Genomic DNA, 23,277 nt, shown 5'->3' with positions numbered 1-23,277 from the left:
TTTGCCTGAGAAACTAGGGCTCCCTATATATAATATTCTCCTTGAATATATTATGGGACACCCAGCTCATATAGGACCTTATAATTTCCGATGTTATCACAAATTAATAAGTATTTACAACTGTGATTTGAAATACAAAATGGCTTCCCCCGCTACAACAAAAACATATTTCTTTTATGAATATATTCATCCTTTACATTACGCTCTTTTAAAACCACAGATTTTTCCCACAAACACTCATTGACTAACATAGTCATTGCACTTCCTGTACGCAATGCATTGTCAAAACAATTCCAATAGTTTTGTTTGTTACTTTTCTGCACTTATAATTGATGTATTGGCAAACTTAGAACAGCGACATAGAGTAGAAAGACCTTTTTCTCCCAAAAATCTATTTTTGGGTGAGATCCCTTTTATGGCTGTGTCCATAACTAACAATAATAAAATCTGGGAAATATAATTTTATCATTATTAAAACAACAAGGTTAAGTAGGCCATTTTTCACAGAGGGGCCCGGCACACTCTGATCCCCATCCTCCCACCAACTTCCCACATTGCCTCTGCCCCTCCCATGTCCTGCCTCTGCCCCACCCACTCCCTGACCCTGCCCACTCCCACCTGACTTGCTTTCCCCGTCTTCGTCGCAGGTAAGAGATCGGCTGGGGAGGAGGTTTTTTTTTATTAGCTATAGAGAATACAGTCCCCACATTCTGCGGGGTCTGTTTCCTCTATAGTTACTCCACTGCTACAGTAAATGCTACAACAACAAGCTTTAAGAAGAAGACATAGTAAATGCAAGGAATACACTTTACCATCTGATTTCTTGTTATGCAAATTGTCTGCTAAAAGAAGGACAGCATAGAATGTGAATGCCAGTGAAGAGAAACAGATTCCGCACACCAGGAAACTGTAACTGCCTTGTGTCTGCATCACCTGCAATGGCATAAGAAAGGCAAGATTGTTGAAGAGACAATGGAATAATGTAATAAACATGCTAAACATGTGAAAGTACAACCCAGGTCTAGCATGGGATACCAGAGCTTTTTAGAACACATTGCTAAAACTGCAGTTTTGTTCCAATTCAGTAACCAACAGCAATGATAAGTCTGCTTCAGGAAAAATAATTAAACAAAACATACAACTGCTTCGGCAAATGTACCCTATGTTAGTAAATAATCTCCTGTATGGAGATACTTTTATATTAATCTGTCAGTATTGTGCAGTATATATATATATATACTGTAATACAGCATTGTCCAACGTTTCGATCCCACCTGGGGACCTTTATCAAGGTAAAGGTCCCCAGGTGGGACCGAAACATTGGACAATACTGTGTTACAAATAAAAACACTTTAATTCACCTTTACTAGAGTGTGCTGATCCCTGCATCGATTGTATCATTTCAATTGATCGTGCATCTTGCCTGCGACAAAGACAGAGTGCGGACACCCAAGCATCTTCAAATATATATATATATCTATATATATATAGACAAATACAAGATTCCTCTGCACTCAACCCATTATCAATATATTTAAGACATTGAGACATTTTGTGCCTAAAGCTACCAAAGATGCCTTACAAAACAGGGATTGTTGGTCAATATATTGCAATATATTTAAGCTGTCCAACTACGTCAAAGTCATCCCCAGTAAGGCCAGTCCTACACTCAACTTTCATCTGATTAATTAAGAATTCTACTGCTTCATTATATATTTTATACAGGGACTAAGTTTTACCTGCAACTGACTTGCTTTCAAGGTTAAAACTCCCGAACATGGTTTAGGCGACAAAATGTCTAAATGTTTTGTGTCTATGGATGTGACAACCCCTTTCAAGCACATCGTGCCGTACAAAGTATTCCGTATGGCCAATTTGTTAGATATCGCTTAAATTTTAGTAAAACATTTGTGAAGCAGTCTAAGGAATTGGGTAACAGACAGTATATATGAGAGAGGTTATTCAAAGTATTAAATAAGGAAGTCCTATGACAGGGCCAGAATCTTTATTTAAATGGATTTTGTCATGATTTTCACGATGTAGTTTTTATTTCTAAATTACACTGTTTACACTGCAAATAATTTCAATAGGCAGACATCTCATGTCATTTTGCCTGGTCATGTGATTTCAGAAAGAGCCAGCACACTGGCAGGCTGTTGTTTCTCCTACTAAATGTAACTGAATGTGTCGCAGTGGGACCTGGATTATACTATAAAGTGCTGTTCTTAGATCTACCAGGGAACTGTTATTTTGTGTTAGGGAGCTGCTATCTCATTACCTTCCCGTTGTTCTTTTGGGGGGGGGGGGAAGGGAGAGGGGTACAGCAGTAAAGAGTGACTGAAGTTTATCAGAGCACAAGTCACATGACTGGGGCCAGATGGGAAACTGACAATATGTCGAGCCCCATGTCGGATTTCAAAATTAAATATAAAAAAATGTTTGCTCTTTTGAGAAACGGATTAAGTGCAGAATTCTGCTGGAGCAGCACTAATAACTGATGCGTTTAGAAAAAAAACACGTTTTCCGTATTCCTTCTATAGTAGGAAAGCATTTGGGCAAATGTAATAAGCAACAACAATGCATCTTAAAGCAATAATGTACATTATTCACATCACATAGTCCTGGGTCCATGCAGGTAGTTTTCCGATTCTCTCAGTACGCCTTATAGGTTCACTTTCTTCAGGCCTATTGCAGTTGACATCAGGAGTAGGAAAATGTCCTTCATCAAATGGAGCTTCTCCAAAGTCATATCTAACAGGAGCAAGACCATTCCATTCCATATGCGTCCATCAGACAGTTCATATGTATATGGTCCTCGCTGGCGTCTCACTTTAAGTGGTGTAGTAAATTTAGATTGCCCTTGTTTCAGTATTCCTGGTTTCTTAATTCTGACTAAAGATCCAGGCTGAAAGTGTACTTCTCTAGCACCACGTTTTCTGTCAGTATAAGCCTTGCATTTCGCTTGTTGACGGTTTCACAATGTCAGCAGTAGATGATTTTGTAAGCACAGTTTTTGGGGAAGTTTGATGTCTGCAACATGTAACTTAGTGCGCATCTGTCTGCCATGTAATAATTCAGCTGGAGATGATTGGTTTGTTGCATGGCACTTTGCTCTGTAGCTAGGTAGGAACTCTGTTGTAAATACTTTCCAAGATTTCCCAGTAAAATTTGCTGTCTGTAGTGCTTCTTTCAGACTTCTGTTGAATCGCTCGATTTCTCCATTTGCTTGTGGGTAATACACTGAAGATTTCCTATGCACAATATTCCTCTCTCTCAGAAAGGATTCAAACTCATATGAGACAAACTGTGGTCCGTTGTCTGATATTAACTCCTTTGGATTACCTTCTCTGCTGAAGACTGTAAACAGAAATGTTATTACTGTAGCTGATGTTAAATGAGAAACAAATGCAATTTCAGGCCATTTACTGTAATAGTCTAACAAGGTTATTGCAAATCTACAGTCTATTGGAGCATCTGTAAAAGGAACGACAATATCAATAGCAAGTTTTTCCCATGCTGAATCAGGAAATGGTACTGGTTTTACATCTGGTCTCAACTTAACTTTGTGTACAAAGTTCTTTGCATAGCCCAGTGAAGTGTTGCTTTGTGGTGAAATTTTAGACACTGGCTGTGTGACAGGCACTGGTGCTGTAGTAATGAGACCATCAATTAATTGTAGGTTTAATGCAGCAAAGAGATCCCTTCCAAGTATAGCAGTACCCTTATTCACAATGTAAAAGTCACATTTTGCAGTATTTGATTCAAATTGTACAGTCACTGGCAAGCAACCAAGCACAGGGATTGGATCCTTTAAGTAACTGACCAGTTTCAGGGCAGGTGCAACAAGCGGATCTTTTGCAAAGTATTTCAAGAAAATATCCTTTGGTAGTATAGAACCAGCTGAACCTGTATCAAGCATCAGGTTAATGGAGTGTCCCTTGTAAGCAGAAGCAGTACTGACACTAACTGCATATAAACTCGTCTGGAATAAATGTACCAGCTTTATCCACACTTAATACTGACATTTGTAGTAGTGACTTCATGAACATCTTTAGCAGAACTACGGCAAAATGTGCAACCTTTGTGCATTTGCTGCACCGTTTAGCTTTTGCAGGACATGCAACATGATTTGCAGTGTGTTGTTTTCTATTTGTATTTGCTGTATGGTTTTGCAGTGTATTTTGCCTGTGACTGTGCATTATTAGGCCACAGTGTTGAATTCACAATTTGTACATTCCCAGCAGTTCCAGCTGTTTTCAATTTGGCTAGCAACTGTAATAGCCTTTGCAAGGGTTAAATCCTGCTCTAGGAGCAGTCTCTCTCTAATGCGAGGTGAGTTTGTTTTTTCCACTATTTGGTCTCTTAGCATTTCATCTGTTAGATTCCCAAACTCACAGGTAACAACCAGCACTCTCAAAGCTGCTACAAATTGTTCTGTATATTCGCCATTACGTTGTCCACGTTGGCGGAATTTATATCTTTCAGCAACCACATTTACTCTTGGCACAAAAAAGTTCTTTATAGCAGTAAGAGCAGTTTCATAAGTATCATCAGGTAATGGTAATGTATAGAATCTGTCCCTCTGCTCCCAGGCAGTGAATAAGTAAAGCACGCTTTCTGGCAGCAGAAATCTCCCCTTGGTCAGCAGCAATAATGTAATTTTCAAACATATGGATCCAGGAAGAAGAAAAGGAAGAAAAGGTGCAGGCTGCTGCTGAGGTAGAAGAGCCATTCTTGTCGCCAATTGTTATGTTTGGGTAGCCGAGGATGAGTAGAGTATAACAGTGCTTTATTAGCAGAGACTCATGCAGCCATTACACAACAGTAACTGTTACTTTCACTTTTAAGCTGTCAGGAAGTATGCACAGTATAAGTCTGGACACAGTGACATCTACAGGCCATTTGTATAAACACCACAGATATAGCTGATAATGATAGGGACAACTTATTCTTTGTGACAGAATATAATGAGGATTATAATCAGATAGATTTGAGGGATAATAAAGAAATACCTCCCTATCTTATATAACAATACTATACTTACTGAAGTTCTGTCTTATAGTGATGTCAAATATATCTCAAGGAGAGCCCCCACTCTGGGCAATATTTTGGCACCCAATTTAGTCTCCCCTGTCTTACAAAACTTGGCATTTCGTGCAAAACCTGCAATGTCATTACTGTGCACTGGTTTTAAATCCAACTGACTTTACCAATAAAAATGATGGGTTTTTCATAACTGTAACACTTAGGGGCAGATTTATTAAGGGTCGAATTGAAAATTCGAACTTTTGAAAAAAAATGATGGTCAAAACTCTCAAATTCAACTAGGGAATTATCCAAACTCGATTCGAGTTGTTTTAAAAACTTGAATTAGATTTTCGAGATTTATCATACTCTGGCCCTTTAAAGGGATACTGTCATGGGAAAAAAAAAAATTCAGTTAATAGTGCTGCTCCAGCAGAATTCTGCACTGAAATCCATTTCTCAAAAGAGCAAACAGATTTTTTTATATTCAATTTTGAAATCTGACATGGGGCTAGATTGTCAATTTCCCAGCTGCCCCAAGTCATGTGACTATGATGTATTTTAATTTCTGTAAGACTATGACTAAGGGAGTTACTCCTGAAACGTGTTAGGCTCCCTCTACATCAAACACATGTTTATCCAAGAACTGGGTCATAAACTGGGATCCTGTTTTTTATTTGGGTTGTTTGAACTCATAAATTCTATCCTATGAGTATGGTGGATGTTTTGTGCTTAGTTTGTGGTGCATTTTGTGTAGTGTTAAAAAGCATAGAACAAGGTAAATGAAAAAGCCCATTTTGTGTTATTTTATATGCAAAGCGTATTTACACTTTAAGTGGAATAAATGTGCTACGTGTTTTCTTTGGTATCTGCTACAGCTAAGTATGTGTATATTAGGCTATTATAAGTAATAGTCACTTACTGATCCAACTAATATTTGAAGTACCATTTCGCCCATTCCAGCTCCAGTAACAAGGACTGTAGTGGCACAACCTGCAAATTTAAATACCAGTAATAAATATGGTGGCATAAAATGGTGTTTGTTAATGAGTAAAAAGCACACTATTATTAGGTAGATGGAGAAATAGTTTACTAAGTAAGCAAAATGTGAACAGGCAAACTCCACAAAACAATAATAATCTATATCATAAATATAAGCATGCATCAGATTCACTCTTTTTTCTCACAGACCTAGTATGGGGTGCCATTTGTTCCAAATGTAGTTTGTATACAAAAATATCCCTACTACACAGAATTAATGTCTCTCATGGTACGTACATTTTACTAACATCATTCTTTACATTTTACCAAGCAATCTGACTCACAAACAGATCACATCAATGTAACAGACTATTATATGTAAAGTTACTTACAGAATGAATTATGTAAAAAAAAAAAACTTGGACAGAATATATAGTAGTGTAACTATTGATGACACAATAGATGCACTATTTAGTTACACAATTACATATTCTGTTCAAGTTTTCTTTTTACATAATTCATTCTGTAAGTAACTTTACACATAACTGAGTCTGTTACATGGATGTTATACATTTGTGAGACAGATTGCTTGTTAAGATTTACAGAATGTAGTTACAAAATAGAAATAGGTCTTTTGTAAATTTTTTATCTGTGGATATGGTCACAAATACTTATATACCCTGAGAGACATTAATTTAGGGGTCAATTCATTAACTTCGAGTGAATGGATAGAAGAAAAAATATTTCGCCAGTGTTTTTTTTTTTTTCGAAGTGTTTTTTTTGGCTACTTCGACCATCGAATGGGCTACTTTGACCTTCGACTACGACTTCGAATCGAAGGATTCGAACTAAAAATTGTTCGACTGTTCGACCATTCGATAGTCGAAAAAACTTCGACCCCCTAGTTCGCCACCTAAAAGGTACCGAACCCAATGTTAGCCTATGGGGAGGGTCCCCATAGGCTTGGCACATTTTTTTTGGTCGAAGAATAATCCTTCGATCGTTGGATTAAAATCCTTCGAATTGTTAGATTCGAAGGATTTAATCGTTCGATCGAACGATTATTCCTTTGATCGTTCGATCTCAGTATTTGCGCAAAATCCTTTGACTTCGATTTGCGAAGTTGAAGGATTTTCATTCCCAGTCGAATATCGAGGGTTAATTAACCCTCGATATTCGACCCTTGATGAATTTGCCCCTTAGTGTACAAGGGATATTTCTGTATACAGAATTTATTTGGAACAAATGGCGCCCCATAATGAGCTTGCAGTTAGTACTAACAGTGACATCAATATGCATTCAATATTGCAAGACACCCACTGCTCACCCAGGAACTTGGAGTACCCCTGGACAAATTCAAGGCAGTGGGAGCAGAGTTACTGATGTGATAAATTACATTTTTGAGAGGAACTGCACTGCCCATTGTGCCCTGGGCATGTGGATCTACTGCCTACCCTAGTTCCGGTCCCGGTTGGTTAAGATCAATACACACATGCATTGCTGGCTCTTGCTGGAATTTGATTATACTGTGCATATGCAACTACAAACAACTCCATTTCTTAGCCTTCAAAATATTCTCTCTCCTTGCTCCATGAAGTTTCAGATAAACTATGAAAACCTTCTCTTTATTGATAAAAAGAACAACTCTGCTGCTGCTTCTAGCTACACATTTTACAAGTGGTGGTCCAAAAGTATGCTTTTTCATAGTATCTAACTAGCTCCTAGCCTATCATTTTACAACAGTGATAAACATATTCTAAAAAAAGCATTTCAGTAAATTCCCCAATCAATACATAGATACTCAGAGACAATTTGCAACTGGTATTTTCCTATTTTGAATTATTTAATTTGAAATTTTAGAAGCTCTCTTGTTGCTATGGTCCAATATACCCTTGCAATCAGGCAGAGGTTTGAGACTATAAGATGAATAGAAGAGTGCCTAAATAGAAAGATAAATAATAAAAAAGATAAATACAATGCTATCCTCGCAAACCAATTGATTTATGGACCCCAGGGTATTTATTACTGATATTAGAAAACAAATAATTTAAAAAAACTATTAAAAAATGAATACCATCTAAAAGATTACTAACAACAGACCTTTTTAAAAGTTAACTAGGGTGAACTACCTTTATCACTTTACCTATATTAATTTTAGTATATTTTCATCTGACTAGTGACTCATCTTAACTTTCCTTCTTTAGTAAACTTAACCCATATATACTCTTTCTTCAGTTTTGTGCCTCTCACTCTTTCTTTCTCGGTGCCCATTAATGGTACTCTGCAAAAAAGAACATGCATGCAAGTCTGAGAACTTTACCTTTATAATTTAACATGTCTTCCGTGTAGGCCAACATGCTGGGAAACACACTACTGAGCCAAAGACCAAGTAAGGCTGTTCCTACAAAAATTCCAGTTGTGCTATTTTGTGACAACAGCAAGAACAGGAATGTGGTAGTGACCCCAATCTGGTGGCAAAAAATATACATAGGATCAAAATGCACAATGTAATTGTCTCATACACAGTAAATTCATTATCATAAAATTAAGTATTACAAGGCTACAAGAGACTCTGACACAAATTAAAATTGCCCAAGTTGACTACAGGCATCTCCAATAAATCCAGACAAATGGCAGCTGAGACACTTCCTCTGAAATGTTGTAGCAAACATTCTTCTACTAAAACTCAGCTACATTAGGAAGTTACATACAGGTTGTTTTTTGATTACAAAAAGAAGTGGTAATCTGATTACCATGCAAAACCGAAGATGGAATATTTAAAATTTTCCTGTGTGCCTCAAAAAATAACAAAAACAATATAATTTTTCAAACAGCAGGCAAAATGTATATTCAGCACAAGCCTATGCATTGTACTTATGTTAAAGGAGAAGGAAAGGTTAAAACTAAGTAAGCCTTATCAGAAAGGTCCACCTAAATATACCAGTAAACCCTCAAAGTAGTGCTGCTCTGAGTTCTCTGTCAAAAGAAACACTGCATTTCTTTCTTTCTATTGTGTACACATGAGCTTCTGTATTAGACTTCCTGCCGTCAGCTTAAACTTCATTGCCCCGGGCATGAGCGTGCTCAGTTTGCTCCCCTCCCTTCTCTGCTGTAATCTGAGCCCAGAGCAGGGAGAGACTCAGGCAGGAAGTGATGTCACACCAAGCAAATACTGCAGCTGCTATCCTAAATAAACAGAGAGCTTCTAGAGCTTTTTACTCAGGTATGGTAAAATATTCTACAGAATAAATATAGTATTCTAGCTTTCACTATTGCAGCTAATCTATTGGCAATAAAGTGCATCCATGGCTTTCCTTCTCCTTTAAGCAAGGAGTTCTAGTGCCTCATTTAAATAACCTGTTCCAGCTGAAGCAATAGAAATGATATAGGCAGCCAACTTAGTTATTTTGGGAAGTACATCTTCACGTGATCAATAAAATGTCTATTGTGCCACTGTCCTTAGACAGCTAATAACAGGTTTTCAGCAGTTCTGTTTGAGGGTCAAACCACTCTTAGGCTGATGGCACATGGGTTGTTTGCTGACATGAATTTTAGAACACCAAATTTGCTGCCTTCCATCCCCTGTATACATGAGTACTAACAAGAACTGGCTTGCCAGCACACACACAGACTGGATTTTGGTGCAGAAATGCTTAGAGGAAATGTTCATTATAAAAATAAAAACTGGGTAAATAGATAGACCTTAGGGTTGCCACCTTTTCAATTGAGGGAAAATTGGGCTGGGGTGGATGACTTCGGGGGTGGGGCAAATTATGTAGGTTGGGGGCTGATTATGTGACAATCAGCGATTGGCTGATTGTCATGTCATTAACTTCAAAGTATAGAAGTTCAAAGTATAGATTCCCTAACTTGGAAATCTGGACAGGCGCTTTTCCCTGGACATGCCCTTCCAAAAACCGGGCTGTCTGGGTGAAATCTGGACACTTGACAACTCATAGCCCGTGCAAAATAAAAAATGTTTCTAATATAGTTAGTTAGCAAAAAATTTAATGTATAAAGGCTGGAGTGACTGGATGACTGGAACAGAGCAGAACACTACTTCCTGCTTTGCAGCCCCTTTGGTTTCCACTGATTAGTTACCAGTCAATAATCAGTGACTAGAGGGGGGGGCATATGGGTCATAACTGTTTGCTTTTGAATCTGACCTGCATGCTTAGGATCAATTGCAAACTCACTGAACTCACTTAACTCACTTATGTCCTATGTGGCCCCCTTCAAGTCGCTAACTCAGAGTTAGAGAGCTGCAAAGCAGGAAGTAGTGTTCTGTTCTGTTATGTTAGACATCCAGTCACTTCAGCCATTATAGATTACATTTTTGGCTGATTGACTATATTAGAATCATTTTTTATTTTGCACAACCTATCTATTTATCCAGTTTATATTTTTACACTGAACAGTTCCTTTAAGTATGCATGATCCCAGGTGATAACAATGAAATGTTCATTTATTGGTATAAATAAGTATAAGTATAATATGTTTGTTACCCCCCCCCCCACACACACACACACAAGTGAATTAATAAGTGTGGATACAAGAGGTTATTTATGACCTTCAAGGCAATGTGCAAATGAATTGCTGCACTCCATTACAGGGCACAGAGACTTGCGGCTGCCCTGAAGGATATATCGCTGACTTGCGTCAGATTCCTTTTAACCAGAGTAAGGTGCACAAAACAGTCTTTTTGCAGGCAGATGTGTTCTGCCCAGAGAATATGTACAGTAATTATCCCTTTAGACTCACTCTTGTGCAGCACAATAGAATTCCAAGATTTTAGTATACTGCACACGTGCAAGTATAAGTCTACATTTGCAAACCCTAAGAAATCAGGTAAGATGGAGGAATTGTTATATAAAGATTGCTTCTGTGCTCCTCTTTGGATAAAAATATGCCTGCCCAGGAAAGAATGTAGGTAACACGACCTAACAAATGGACACCCTCCAATTAATTAACTTGTCCTTTAAGGAATACATTGAAGCTTTATAAATATACCATCTACTTTGCCCCAAATGATACCATTCAGCATAATAAACAGAAACATTATAGTCACAAATGTAGCTTTAACTCAACTGTTTACAGCTAATGCAATATATATATATATATATATATATATATATATATATATATATATATATATATATATATATATACAATCCAGAAAGCTCCTAGCGCACACCGTTAAAGTGAAATACCTGGGTGCTACCTTCAAGTAATAACAAGTGACTATGTCTAAGATTCTGTATGTTTCATTTAATATATTTATATGTAACATTTTGTTTTTAAATCTTAGCAAAAAGATACTATTTACTTCAACATTTGGTGATGGGTTTCCTCTCAGTCACATGACCATCATGGGGGCGGGCACGAAGCGGTGAATGACATGTTTTTAGTTATTTATTCTTGGAGGGCTTACTGTGAACAGGGTCTTGATAAAGGTCTTAGAATTAGACCGAAACGTTGACCAGCTCTTTTTTAAATGTAAATTAATAAAAATGAATTTTTAACTTTTTTGCCAAATCCTGGTGTGCATCTTCGTTTTTGCAAACTATATATATATATATATATATATATAAAGCTGGAAATGGAGATCGCACTCACAGGTCTTAGAAGTGTTTAAATGTCTTTATTCAGTGGACAAACGCTGACGTTTCGGCTGACACGACAGCCTTTCTTTGAGAAAGGCTGTCGTGTCAGCCGAAACGTCAGCGTTTGTCCACTGAATAAAGACATTTAAACACTTCTAAGACCTGTGAGTGCGATCTCCATTTCCAGCTTTATATTCAAACTTCAACTAGGACTGCACCCAGGCATAATTGAAGACATTTTCGTGAGTGCCGGTTTTTCCCTTCACTATATATATATATATATATATATATATATATATATATATATATATATATATATATATATATATATATACTGTATATATATTTCAACTGCAACAGAAGCATTCCAGATTTGCTATTTTGCTATTATATGATTTTCAGCCAATATCAACTTTTTTATGAGAAAAAACATTTTCATGTTTTTAAACTTTTAAATTCTTAAATTCTAATATAATTCATTCAGAAACTAAGCTTTCTTACCAGGTTGATAAATAACATGGAACGAGGTGCCATTTTGTAGGAAACTGGAATGGAAATCAATCTTCCCAAGGTGATGAAAGCCCAGAAGAGACTAGGAAGGTATCCGGCTGTTTTATGAGCTAGATTTAGTGGCTGCTCTACAGCATAACTATACACAAAGCCAGAGTATCCCCCCTGCAAGAGAAAGGTGTGATATATGGGATTCTTTACTACAGGCCCATACACAATGATGTTATCCTAACATATTGCATATCACTATTTTATTCTACTATAAAGGTAGGGGACCTGTTATCCAGAATGCTAAGGAGCTGGGTTTTTACGGATAACAAATCATGTAAACATTAAATAAACCCAATAGGCTGATTCTGCTTCCAGTAAGGATTATTTATATCTTAGTCTGGATCAAGTACAAGGTACTGTTTTATTATTACAGAAAAAAATGGAATCATTTTTAAAAATTTGGATTATATGATTAGAATGGAGTCTATGGGAGGCAGCCTTTCCGTAATTCAGAGCTTTCTGGATAACAGGTTTCCGGATAATGGATCCCATATCTGTATTACATATCTGTATCTGCCATTACTATACTATTGCTTATTCCCTTTGGACTGTATCATATAGCTATGATACCGATTATCATGAAGGATTGTATTCTGGATAATGCGTCTTTCTGTAATTTAGAGCACCATTCCTTAAGGCTATCAAAAACATAGTAAGCTACTTAGTAATGATTAAGTAATGTATACTGTTTTATTATTACAGAAAGAAAAAGTAAATCAGTGAAAAAATAAGAATTGTTTTTTTAAATAGAAATCATGGAAATGTGAATTTATGTAATTTTTGAGATTTTTTTAATTTACAACCATAAGTGCAGTGAGCATTTCCCCCAAATATGCTGTGCAACTCTGCTGTGCCTACCACAATTGTGGGCGATTTAACAAAATAAGTGCAATTATGTAGCGATTTATGTAGAGCACTGAGGGAAGCCTGGCTCTAACGCCTGGTCCAGAGGTGGTGGTGGTGGTAGCTCTAATCCTGGCCATAGACGCAAAGATCTGATCGTGCGAATCGAGGATTCGTACGATTTTCGGAGAGTCCCGACATTTTTCGTCCGGCGGAGATCGGTCGTTTGGTCGATCGGACAGGTTAGAAAATTTCTGTCGGCTGCCGATAATATCTCTGCGTGTATTGCCGATCGTACGATTTTCAGTGGGAGACTGTCACTAGCTTTGGTTGGACATAGATATCGTACGATTGCTGTCAGGGGCAGAACATTGCTGATCTGTTCTTTTACTAATCTGACTGGTAAGACTTTGATCTGAATGGTTAGTGGCGGGTCGGGAGATGGGAAAGTCCGATCGTACGATGATTCGTACGATCGGATCTTTGCATCTATGGCCAGCTTTAGGTTCATTTGCCTCAAAAGCATTCAGGGCCGGATTTGATAGCGTGGCTCCCCAAGGCTGCATGGTCCAAGCGCTGGGCGTTTGCACGCGCATGCCTCCAACCCTCCCCGCCAATGCATGGCCCTAGCACCGGACAATTAATGCGTGCAACCCCTCCTCCCAGGCCAGGATTTGTGGCAAGGCCACAAAGGCATGGGCCTAGGGTGGCGAAATTTTATGGCGCCCAGCCGCATTAGGAACGCAGCATTGCTGCTCTTGCACAGTGGTGCACATGCACCTTGAGGCCTCGGATGTGGGTGCTAGGTAGTGTTGCCATCCAGCCGGTAAAACATCTGCCAAGGCTGGGGCCGGTATTACAAATTTACTGGAAATGTAGCTTCCGGTAAATTTGTAATATCCCTAAAAAGACCCCTCGGCCCGGTCCCAATCCCCTGTAAACGTAGCTTTTTTTCCTCCGTTTTTGTCCTGGCCGCACAGTGGCCCTGCCCCTTTACAGTCAAAATATTTTCTACACAGGGTGATTGTGCTAGCATTTTTTAAATCTTTTTTTTTGCGTGTATTACATAGACAATCTGACATCAAAACTGAACTTACCACTATCCCATCTGCCATGAAGAGAGTTATAGCTGCACAGGTGTGAATAGCAAAAAAAGTATAGGGAGCATTCCAAATCTTCTTGCTCTGGCAGCAAAGTACTGATACAACATGACCTGAATTCAATTGAAGAAAACAGACATTTATCAAACCAGATGCTGGTTTTGTGATGTATGTATGCATAAATTAAAGAAAACCCAAAATTTTCAGCATAAAATCATTCTTGAATTCTACATGGGATTGGGAGGGAGTCAGTGTAATGAATGCTCTTCCGATAATCTCAAAAAAAATTTTATTCTGAAATGTTTCATTTATACTTCCAGCTCTCCTATATTGTAAATGAAAAATTGCACCATGTTTTTGACTAACAGGTGACTGCATAACATATGCACGATTATATGTTTTTTTAAATATATCATCCAAAAAAGCAACTCTTTTACAAACACTTGGGTGCTAAATTCTAAGGTATTTGCTTTGTGCAGATAGATGCAATATGATACTAGCATTAGAAGCAAATATTCTATGTTTTAGAAAGCAAACATTTGTGTTCAATTCAGTTTTGAGCTCAGCAATGCATATATCTATTCCAATCTGTGTTACAAATTGTCCCAGATAGTTTTAATGATTAAAGCAGGAAGTCATTTGTTAACGTTTACTGAATTGCATCACTAAGAATTCTCTTAACAGAAGTAAACCTGGACAAAGTAGATAAAGAGTGCTTAGAGGTCAATCTAAGTATGTCTATGATAAAAGGGCCTTCTACAACAAGGTCAGGAGCACAAACATCTGTGGAGATAGGAGAGACCGAGAAAGTAATAATGTAAAGTGCGAAATCTCCCCAAATCGCCCAGTGTGCCCTTACCCTAACAGTTATTGTGAATCTTTGAGTACAATATGGGCTTTACAGTACATATGGTTTATATGACTTAAATTTATTAGTACTTTCTATTTCTTTCCTCACCTTGTGATATCTGTTGGATCATAACTCACCTTAGACAGCAGTAACAGAGAGGAAAAGGTACATGCATTTTACATCACAAAGAGTATCCTATTTCACTAAAACTAAGTGGGGGAGACAGAGGGCACATGAAGGAGAAGCAGCAGGGAGGAGAAAGGGCACAGAGATCAGGGAGGAGAGGAGAGAAGGCAGAAAGAGCACAGAACTGGGGAAGAAACTGGTGAGCTATTTAAGAAAGTATCGGCTCATGCACCAAAATAATTACACCCTGTATTTAAATATTCACATCTTTTTACAATACTTTTGGTGTGGGGCACAACCTGGGTAGAACAAATACTTTCTTAACTTACTAATATGAAAAGATAATAAGAGCTAACTTGATAATGGAAGTTATTGAGAATTAATGGTAGGGGAATACTGAATATGCTGAATATATTATGCTTATAGGCAGTTCTACATTTCAATAAGCCATTAACCAACATATAATGAAAAAAGACAGATGTGTTTAACCAGCAAGCTGATCCGTGTATTTACAAGTTTGAATTGATTGCAAATTTCATTTCCGCCATTAATGATTCCTCTGTAAAGGTGGCTGATTACACTACACAAATGCATTGATGCTCCTTTCAAAAAAGCCTAGTAAATTTTCAGGTTTATTTTGTTGAGACTGAGCATATTCAAATAATCTACATTACAATGGTTACAAGAGGTTTTCATTTAAGGCACTGGCAATGGCTATTATCACTTCATTAGTTGTAAAATGAAGACATGAAACAAATTGTATTTTTACCCCCCCCCCCAAAAGTGAAGCTTATGCATACCCTGCTCTTCGTGTGCTTCTATTTTTTGAGAGTCATTTCCATTATGGGTTTCCATGGCCAGCTCATCTGCTGATAATAGGCCACCACTGTGTATGGAACATCCTGGAACCATACCTTCCTTGTATAGTAGGTAAAAAACTGCAATGGGCACTGGAAGCTGTGAAAAGGTCCATTCATAATTTAGAACTGCTGAAGTTGTAACTATGGAATGTAATGTATGGTTTTGTAATAACTTCAGAACACTAATAACTAGTGAGCTATTTGAATTACTTAGATTGTAAGAAGGTCCCTTAGCACTTAATACTAAATCTAATTTATTTTATTTTGTATTTAATCTATAGCTCTGTGTACAAAGGTAGCTCTATAATAAAATACATACATTCATACATAACAAATTAAATGAGTAAATCAAGCTACTAAACAGTAATCATCAATGTCTATCAGTCTAGCTCTCTGTAAACAAACAGAAGTAGTTTATACATTTAAAAAATCTATGTATAAATTAATAACTGTTATTTTTATTTGAATCGTGAAAATCACTCGTAGTACAAAATATACAAAAAAAATCAAAATGGGATGTTCTGCATATGAATTACTCACATTGATTGCAGCCATAATCCAGAATGCATATGACACTTGTGTTACTGAAGTCCCCTGAAGTGGAAGAACATAATGGGAAACATTCCCAGGGTGGTGAGGTACTAAAGAGTTTCTGATGTGCTCTAAGTTGTGGCTTCGATTCTGGGTGGCATTTGACTGGATGCAGTTAGTCTCAGAGAGAAAGGGATCTGCTATGAGAGGACTTAAGAGGGCCCCAAATCCAACAAAGAAATGGAGAACCTTGAAAAAATATATATACTTGGTCAGTATATAATAGACGTAAAATAGCATATCAATCCATGGACTCTTTAAGTGACACTAAAAAAGTTGAATATTAAACACAAATGAAGGATCAAAGTTATCCTGACAAAACTAAGCAGTTTTACGTTTAAAAGAAAAGTAACATTAAAGGCATTCTGTCATGATTTTTATGGTGTAGTTTTTATTTCTTAATTACACTGTTTACGCTGCAAATAGTTCACTTTTTTACATTCATGTAAAATTTCATTCCTAACCCAACTGTTTCTCCTACTCAATGTAACAGTGTGACATGGATTTTTACTACTGGGTGCTGTTCTTATATCTACCAGGGAGCTGTTTTCTGGTTACCTTCCCATTGTTCCCATTGTTTTCCCATGACAGTATCCCTTTTAAAGTGATTGTATATACTTACTTGAAACCCCCGGGCCAGAGCTCCTATCAGCAGAAAACTGCACCGGCCCGGGTTATACCAGTGAGCACCACGGAACGATCCTCTTCCGGCATCTTCTTTCTTCAAGTTTCCCGGGGCAAAGACATGAGCAGTTGAACTAAATAGATGACTTTTTACTTAAAGTTCGGCTTTTTGTTCTACTGCGCATGCGCAGCCGCGCGAAGGATAGAGGAAGACGGAAGATAATCGATTTGTGGTTCTCACTGGTATAACCCGGGGGCGGTGCAGTTTTCTGCTGATAGGAGCACCAGCCCGGAGTTTCAGGTATGTATATACAATCACTTGGGGGTGCCTAACATTTGGCACCCCCAAGTGTACAAAGCCTTTGCTTCTCCTTTAGACTAAACTAATATAGGTTGTCGGTATGTGTTTGTGTTAAATGAAAAGTTCTTAATGCAGAGAATACTGCTAAGTGCAACGGGGATGACGTTTCTTGTTAGAAAGTTTATGTGAGGTTAAAGATAACAGTTCTAACATTTTAAGATCAAAACTAAAACAAATATGACAGTGATGAAATAGAGTACGAAGGATGAATTGCAGATAATATCTACATCCTAGGATGTGTTCAACTTGTTACTGAAAAAATTCATAAAAAATATTTTTTTAAATAGAAACAAAAATTGTACTTCAGTTCTACTACATTGCCTTTGCCTTAAGTTCAAAATAGCCTTCCTAAACGCTGTAGTGAGGACTCATGCAAAGTTTATTTAATGCTGTTGGTTAAAGAAACAATGAAAAGTTAAAATGTACACACTACCTCTATGGGTGTGTTTATAGAAATTGTGAGAAAATATACACCGTTGGTATCACAATTTCATGGAGGATTGGGGCAAACTTGGTTGGTTAAAGCAATAGCTGACTCTCTGATTCTGCCTTTGCTTTAACATAATTTCCTTCAGATCATAGTATTGTATCTGGTAGCCTCAAAAAAGTTAGAGATAACTAAGATATATCGAACATGTGACAAGACAATTTAAAAATTCAGAAATTCCCCATAATTGGTGAAAGATATGAAAGGCACTTACATACATTGACTTAAAATTAAGTGGTGTGCATAGACAGTGGAATTCTAAAAATGTTATTTCTCGTTAATTACTCTAACAACTACAGACTGGTTTTGAAATCAAAATGGAAGATAAGTAGTAACGGGCTTGAAAACAATATATTAAATAATAATCAATTCAAATTAATGAGGCAATTATTCATTCAGGACAATTTCAATTAATTTGAACAAAGTTTTATTCTGGCCATTATTTTCTCTTTAAAGGAGAAGGAAAGCTATTAGCCAAATAGTACAAGCTAGAATACTATATTTATTCTGTAGAATGTTTTACAATACCTGTGTAAAAAGCTGTAGAAGCTTAGGATAGCAGCTGCCATGTTAGCTTGGTGTGACAAAACTTCCTGTGTGAGTCTCTCTCAGCTTGCTCATAGCTCTAGGCTCAGATTACAGCAGGGAGGGGAGGAGGATGATGGGAGGAGGAGATGAAGAGAGGAGCAAACTAGACATGCTCAAGCCCATGCCCTGGAGGTATAAGCTGAAAGAAGGAAGTCTGATACAGAAGCCCATGTGTAAACTATAGAAGGAAATAAATGTAGTGGATTTTTTTTTACAGAGGACTCTGTCATTAATTTAATTAATTTAAGTTTACTGGTGTATTTATATAGACCTTTCTGATATAATTTGAACCTTTCCTTCTCCTTTAAAACAAAGCATTAATTAATTATAAATGTAATTTTATTTTTCTCCTTCCACCAACTCTGTTATGGCCAGGATGCCTCTCACCTGCAGGAAGATGGCTGCGTCTTGCTGATAAATCTTTACCAGCTGCATATTAGATATTGTATCTATACAGCCCATGGCCAGACCAGCTATTGCCATAACCATTGCCAGCACCCCAACATGGCCACAGAACGGAATGATAACAAACACCACAGAGATTGTCAGAGAGGACAAGAAGAGCAGGAACAGAGACTGTTTCACCCTGTAGAAAAAAAATCACAATATGATCAATCTATCTTCAAACAATTAAAAATATAAAATAAAATGAAAATATAAAAACATGCATGCTTATTGTACTATGCATATAGCCTTTGGTCATGTACCCATTACCCTAATTCTGATGAGGTATTTAATTAAACAGTAACACCAAAAAGTTAAAGTTTAAAGTAATTAATTTACAGTATAATAAACTGTTAGCATGCACTGGTAAAAGATGTGTGTTTGCTTCAGATAGACTACTATAATTTATATAAACAATCTGCTGTGTAGCCATGGGTCAGCCATTCAACCTTGAAAAATTGAGAAAAGGCACAGGTTAGGGCACACCTGGAGATTCAGGGATATTTAGTCGCCCGGCAACTAATCGCCTCTTCTTTGGGGCAACTAATTATTTAATAGTAAATCATGAATCCACCTACTTGTTAACAAAGGAATTGCAACTTAAGTTTACTTGCATTCGGGCAGCTTACATGATAAACAGCGATTCTGATGTCAGAACCGCGTCTTTACAATAGTTTTATATATATAGTTCATCCATTTTTTATGTATTGACTGAGTAAATTCCCACCACATATGCAGGAAGGCTATTCAATGTGTTCCAAAACCAGTCAAAAACAGGCTGCTTATAATTAGAGCAGCAACTTCACAGTGACTATATTTTAAAACCACATCATCTGATTTACAACATTTACAAAGTTGCTTCTGGAGTACTTTGCTTTTGGTGTATTTCATAAATCAGATACACATGAGACCTTACAAGAAAGCAAAGGAATAGATCCATCATATCTACTCAAAACAAGTGCACAAAGCCATCAGAAAATACTGGCCATTCTGTTGAATGATCCCACCACCCACCTCAATCGATGAGGTAAGAAACTCAAATTCTTTACAAAAGTTACCACACGTATCTTTAGCAAAGTGATCTGATTCCATAAATGTCCTTGTTGGTAAATGAATGAACACAGTAGTGCCAGGGTTTTTCAGGTCTTGATTTATTTTCTACTGTCCAACAGTCAACATATTAGCTTTACAATCATGTATGCATGCAATTATAAACCATTTTAATACTCACTATTGCCATCAAAAACTTGTTTTGAAAGCAATAATGTTATAAGACATAGGACAGACATATTTCTCTCCTTAAATGTTACGTCAGCTATTTACTATATTATCTTCGTTCCCAAGTAAATGAACAAATCACTGGCATTGTTTCCAGGATCTGCTATTTGATTAGGAGGTCACCTTGCACTAAAGTATTACAACCTGTACTGCTAACCATGCGCCTTGCTAATTTTAAATGGTGCAGAGGGACTTAAAAGGTAATAGAATGTACATTTATCATTCTTAAATATTTAGGTACACCTCTGCTGCTTTAAGATGCTTTAAGGTTTGCTATTTAAAGAAGAATTATCTTGTAATTAGCTTGTATTTGAGCATAAATAAACCCATTGTTTACCATAACGCAAAAAAATACTGAAAGCTGACTTTAAGAGGCACATTTATCAAGGGTTGAAATGAACTCATGTTAGTTTTTTTAAACTCCCATAAATTCGAAATTCTTTTCAACTCGGACAAATTGAAATGACCCGAAAACTCATATGAAATTTGATTGAATTAGAAAAACTCAATTGAAACTTAAAAAACACAAATCGAGTTTTTTCTCAGAAAAAACCTCGAATGTCAGAAAGGCTACAAACATCACCAAATTGATCCTTGGACCTCTCCCATTGACTTATACAGTAATTCGGCAGGTTTTAGGTGGTGAATAGTCAAATTTGAGTTCTTAAATGGCCAGAGTATGATAAATCTCGAAATTCAAATTCAAATAAAACTCGATTCGAGTTTGGATAATTCACAATTCAAATTAGACTAAAATAAATCTGTCCCGAAAAGGGTGGACAACCTTTACTTTTACCTCCCACTTGCCTTTTCTCAAGGCACATATCCCTGTATTTCTTAAATACCTAATGGAAATTAACAGGGTAAGTTTATGTATAATAGGAACACTATACATGTAGCATGTTTCCATCATAAGAGCACAGTGACGTACTGCACATATGATATACATTCAGCATAAAGCTCACATTCCATGCCATGAATAAAAATGCTTATGAACTCTTGCATAGATTTACAACTGTAGAGACAGCACATATTTTGGTTAAAATTTCACATTCTTACACATTATTTTCTATTATTTGGGTGCTAGCCTACTTTATCTAACTTATGCAATAACTATATGGTGGAAGTTTTATCATCTGCATGAATGCTTTTTAAAAGTGCAGTAAGATCAAAAAAATGAAAGTGTCTTAAAGTAATGAAAAAATGTACTGTTGTGCTGCACTGGTAAAACTGGTGTGCTTGCTTCAGAAACACTACTATAGTTTATATAAGCAAGCTGCTGTGTAGCCATGGGGGCAGCCATTCAAGCACAGGATATACAGTACAGTAGTTAACAGATACTGAAGAATCTCATTGTATGCTACAGAGCTCATCCTTTATCTGCTGTGTATCCTGTGCTTTTTTTTTCAGCTTTGAATGACTGCTCCCATGGCTACACAGCAGCTTATTTGCTTATTTATATAAACTATAGTTATGTTTTTAAAGCAAACACACCAGTGCAGCACAACAGTACATTATATTTTCATTACTTTAGGACACTTTTATTTTTTGGTGTTACTGTTCTTTTAAGCTCTAGATTTTCCTAACACACCTAAGACACACAAGTGTTTTGTGTTTTTATTACATGCCGAGTAACCTATATAGGGTTGCCACCTTTCTGCAGGGGGTGGGGACATGATGCCGCAGGGGAAGGGCAGTGTCATCAGGGGTGGGGCTATGATGCCAATCATAGGAAATCCTGCCTGGTTTTCCTAATTTGGAAAACCGGGCAGGCAGGTTTGACGCGGGCAGCCCTTCAAAAAAACTGGTCAACGGGTCAAAACTGGGCAGGTGGCAACCCTAAACCTATAGAACTTAAGCAATCAATCCAAATCTCCACAAACATAAGAAAAACATACAGGCTCCTTGCACATAGAACCATGTTTCAACCCACTACAGGAGGTGTAACAATAGGGGCAGTAGACCCTGAAACTGTAGAAATGAATGTCACAGAAAGCCCAGTAACTTTTAGTGACACTACTAGTTATGACATTCAGGGTCTGAGCTGGCGGGACACCAGGAGAAAACGCCTGGCCAACCCAGGCCTGCACCTCTACCTGTATAGCTTCTTGAAAAATTTGGACTAAGGAGGCAAAAATTGCCCGTTGCAGCACATGTGTACTCGTTCGTTGGGGTGCATACATTGGAAGTGGGACTCTGGAGATTGTGAGGGGGCCCTTCACCTAGCAACCCCGGTGGGCCTCTGCTGCCCCAGTCAGACGCTGGTGACACTAGTGACTCAAATACTAGAAATCTGATGCCCTGACCCCATTCTTGTGCATTTTCAGTTCTCCCTAAACAACAAAAAAAAGAGTTATTCCTGCATTCAATTTTTATTTTAATAAGAATTGTTGCCACATATTAGGAGATAGATTGTACTATGAGAACCAGTCAGAAGCTCCAGGATTATTAGAAATAACAAACATATTATTGTGAGGACAAAAAAGAAATGGATTATAAATGCATTTCAGCTTGATATTAGCTTATAGAAGTATAATATTTTTTTTACCAAGTCCGATATCTTTAACCTTTTTCTGTCCTTCCAAGTTTTTAATACATTTTTATCGCGTTCTAGTGTTCTCTGCCTCCTTGACTTTGACAAACAATCGAGTTCTCATTTCTGAGTTAATATTTATACTTATGTATACAAGGTTTTACCAGGAACTACTACTCTGCTAGCTTTTACGTTAAACATCTTGCTATAGTAAAACAATAATGCGGTGTTTGCCTCATATAAGTAACTGTTAAATGTAATTAGAAATTGTGTAAACTGTGATTAGAAATTGTGTTCTTTCAAACACTTTTATGTGTACAGATCGTTGAAAGAAACTTGTTTTAAGAGGTTTAACTATTCACACAATATCCTATGATGTCTCCTTTTAGGCTTGATATCTATATTACTTCTGTTATTTAAAG

The 23,277-nt window shown here is 37.1% G+C and overlaps 2 protein-coding genes across 8 annotated transcripts in view; one reads left to right on the top strand and one right to left on the bottom strand.

Moving 5' to 3' along the window:
* Nucleotides 1-23,277, top strand: part of elk4.S (ELK4, ETS transcription factor S homeolog) — a 301,246-nt gene that overhangs the window by 24,025 nt on the left and 253,944 nt on the right. The gene's annotated exons all lie outside the window — the stretch shown is intronic.
* mfsd4a.S (major facilitator superfamily domain containing 4A S homeolog) overlaps nucleotides 1-23,277 on the bottom strand; it is a 55,069-nt gene that overhangs the window by 796 nt on the left and 30,996 nt on the right. The window contains exons 2-9 of the mRNA XM_018249367.2: nucleotides 18,988-19,186; nucleotides 16,490-16,729; nucleotides 15,890-16,046; nucleotides 14,111-14,226; nucleotides 12,111-12,284; nucleotides 8,327-8,474; nucleotides 5,948-6,018; nucleotides 813-933 (exon numbers count right to left, since the gene is read on the bottom strand). Of these exons, the coding sequence (XP_018104856.1) occupies nucleotides 813-933; nucleotides 5,948-6,018; nucleotides 8,327-8,474; nucleotides 12,111-12,284; nucleotides 14,111-14,226; nucleotides 15,890-16,046; nucleotides 16,490-16,729; nucleotides 18,988-19,186 (1,226 nt within the window). The remainder of the gene's footprint in view (nucleotides 1-812; nucleotides 934-5,947; nucleotides 6,019-8,326; nucleotides 8,475-12,110; nucleotides 12,285-14,110; nucleotides 14,227-15,889; nucleotides 16,047-16,489; nucleotides 16,730-18,987; nucleotides 19,187-23,277) is intronic.

This window comes from Xenopus laevis, chromosome 2S (assembly GCF_017654675.1).
Source record: "Xenopus laevis strain J_2021 chromosome 2S, Xenopus_laevis_v10.1, whole genome shotgun sequence".
In the NCBI taxonomy this organism is placed as follows: domain Eukaryota; kingdom Metazoa; phylum Chordata; class Amphibia; order Anura; family Pipidae; genus Xenopus; species Xenopus laevis.
The sequence above is the reverse complement of the archived record's forward strand: the minus strand, read 5'-3'. Positions and strand labels throughout refer to the sequence as shown.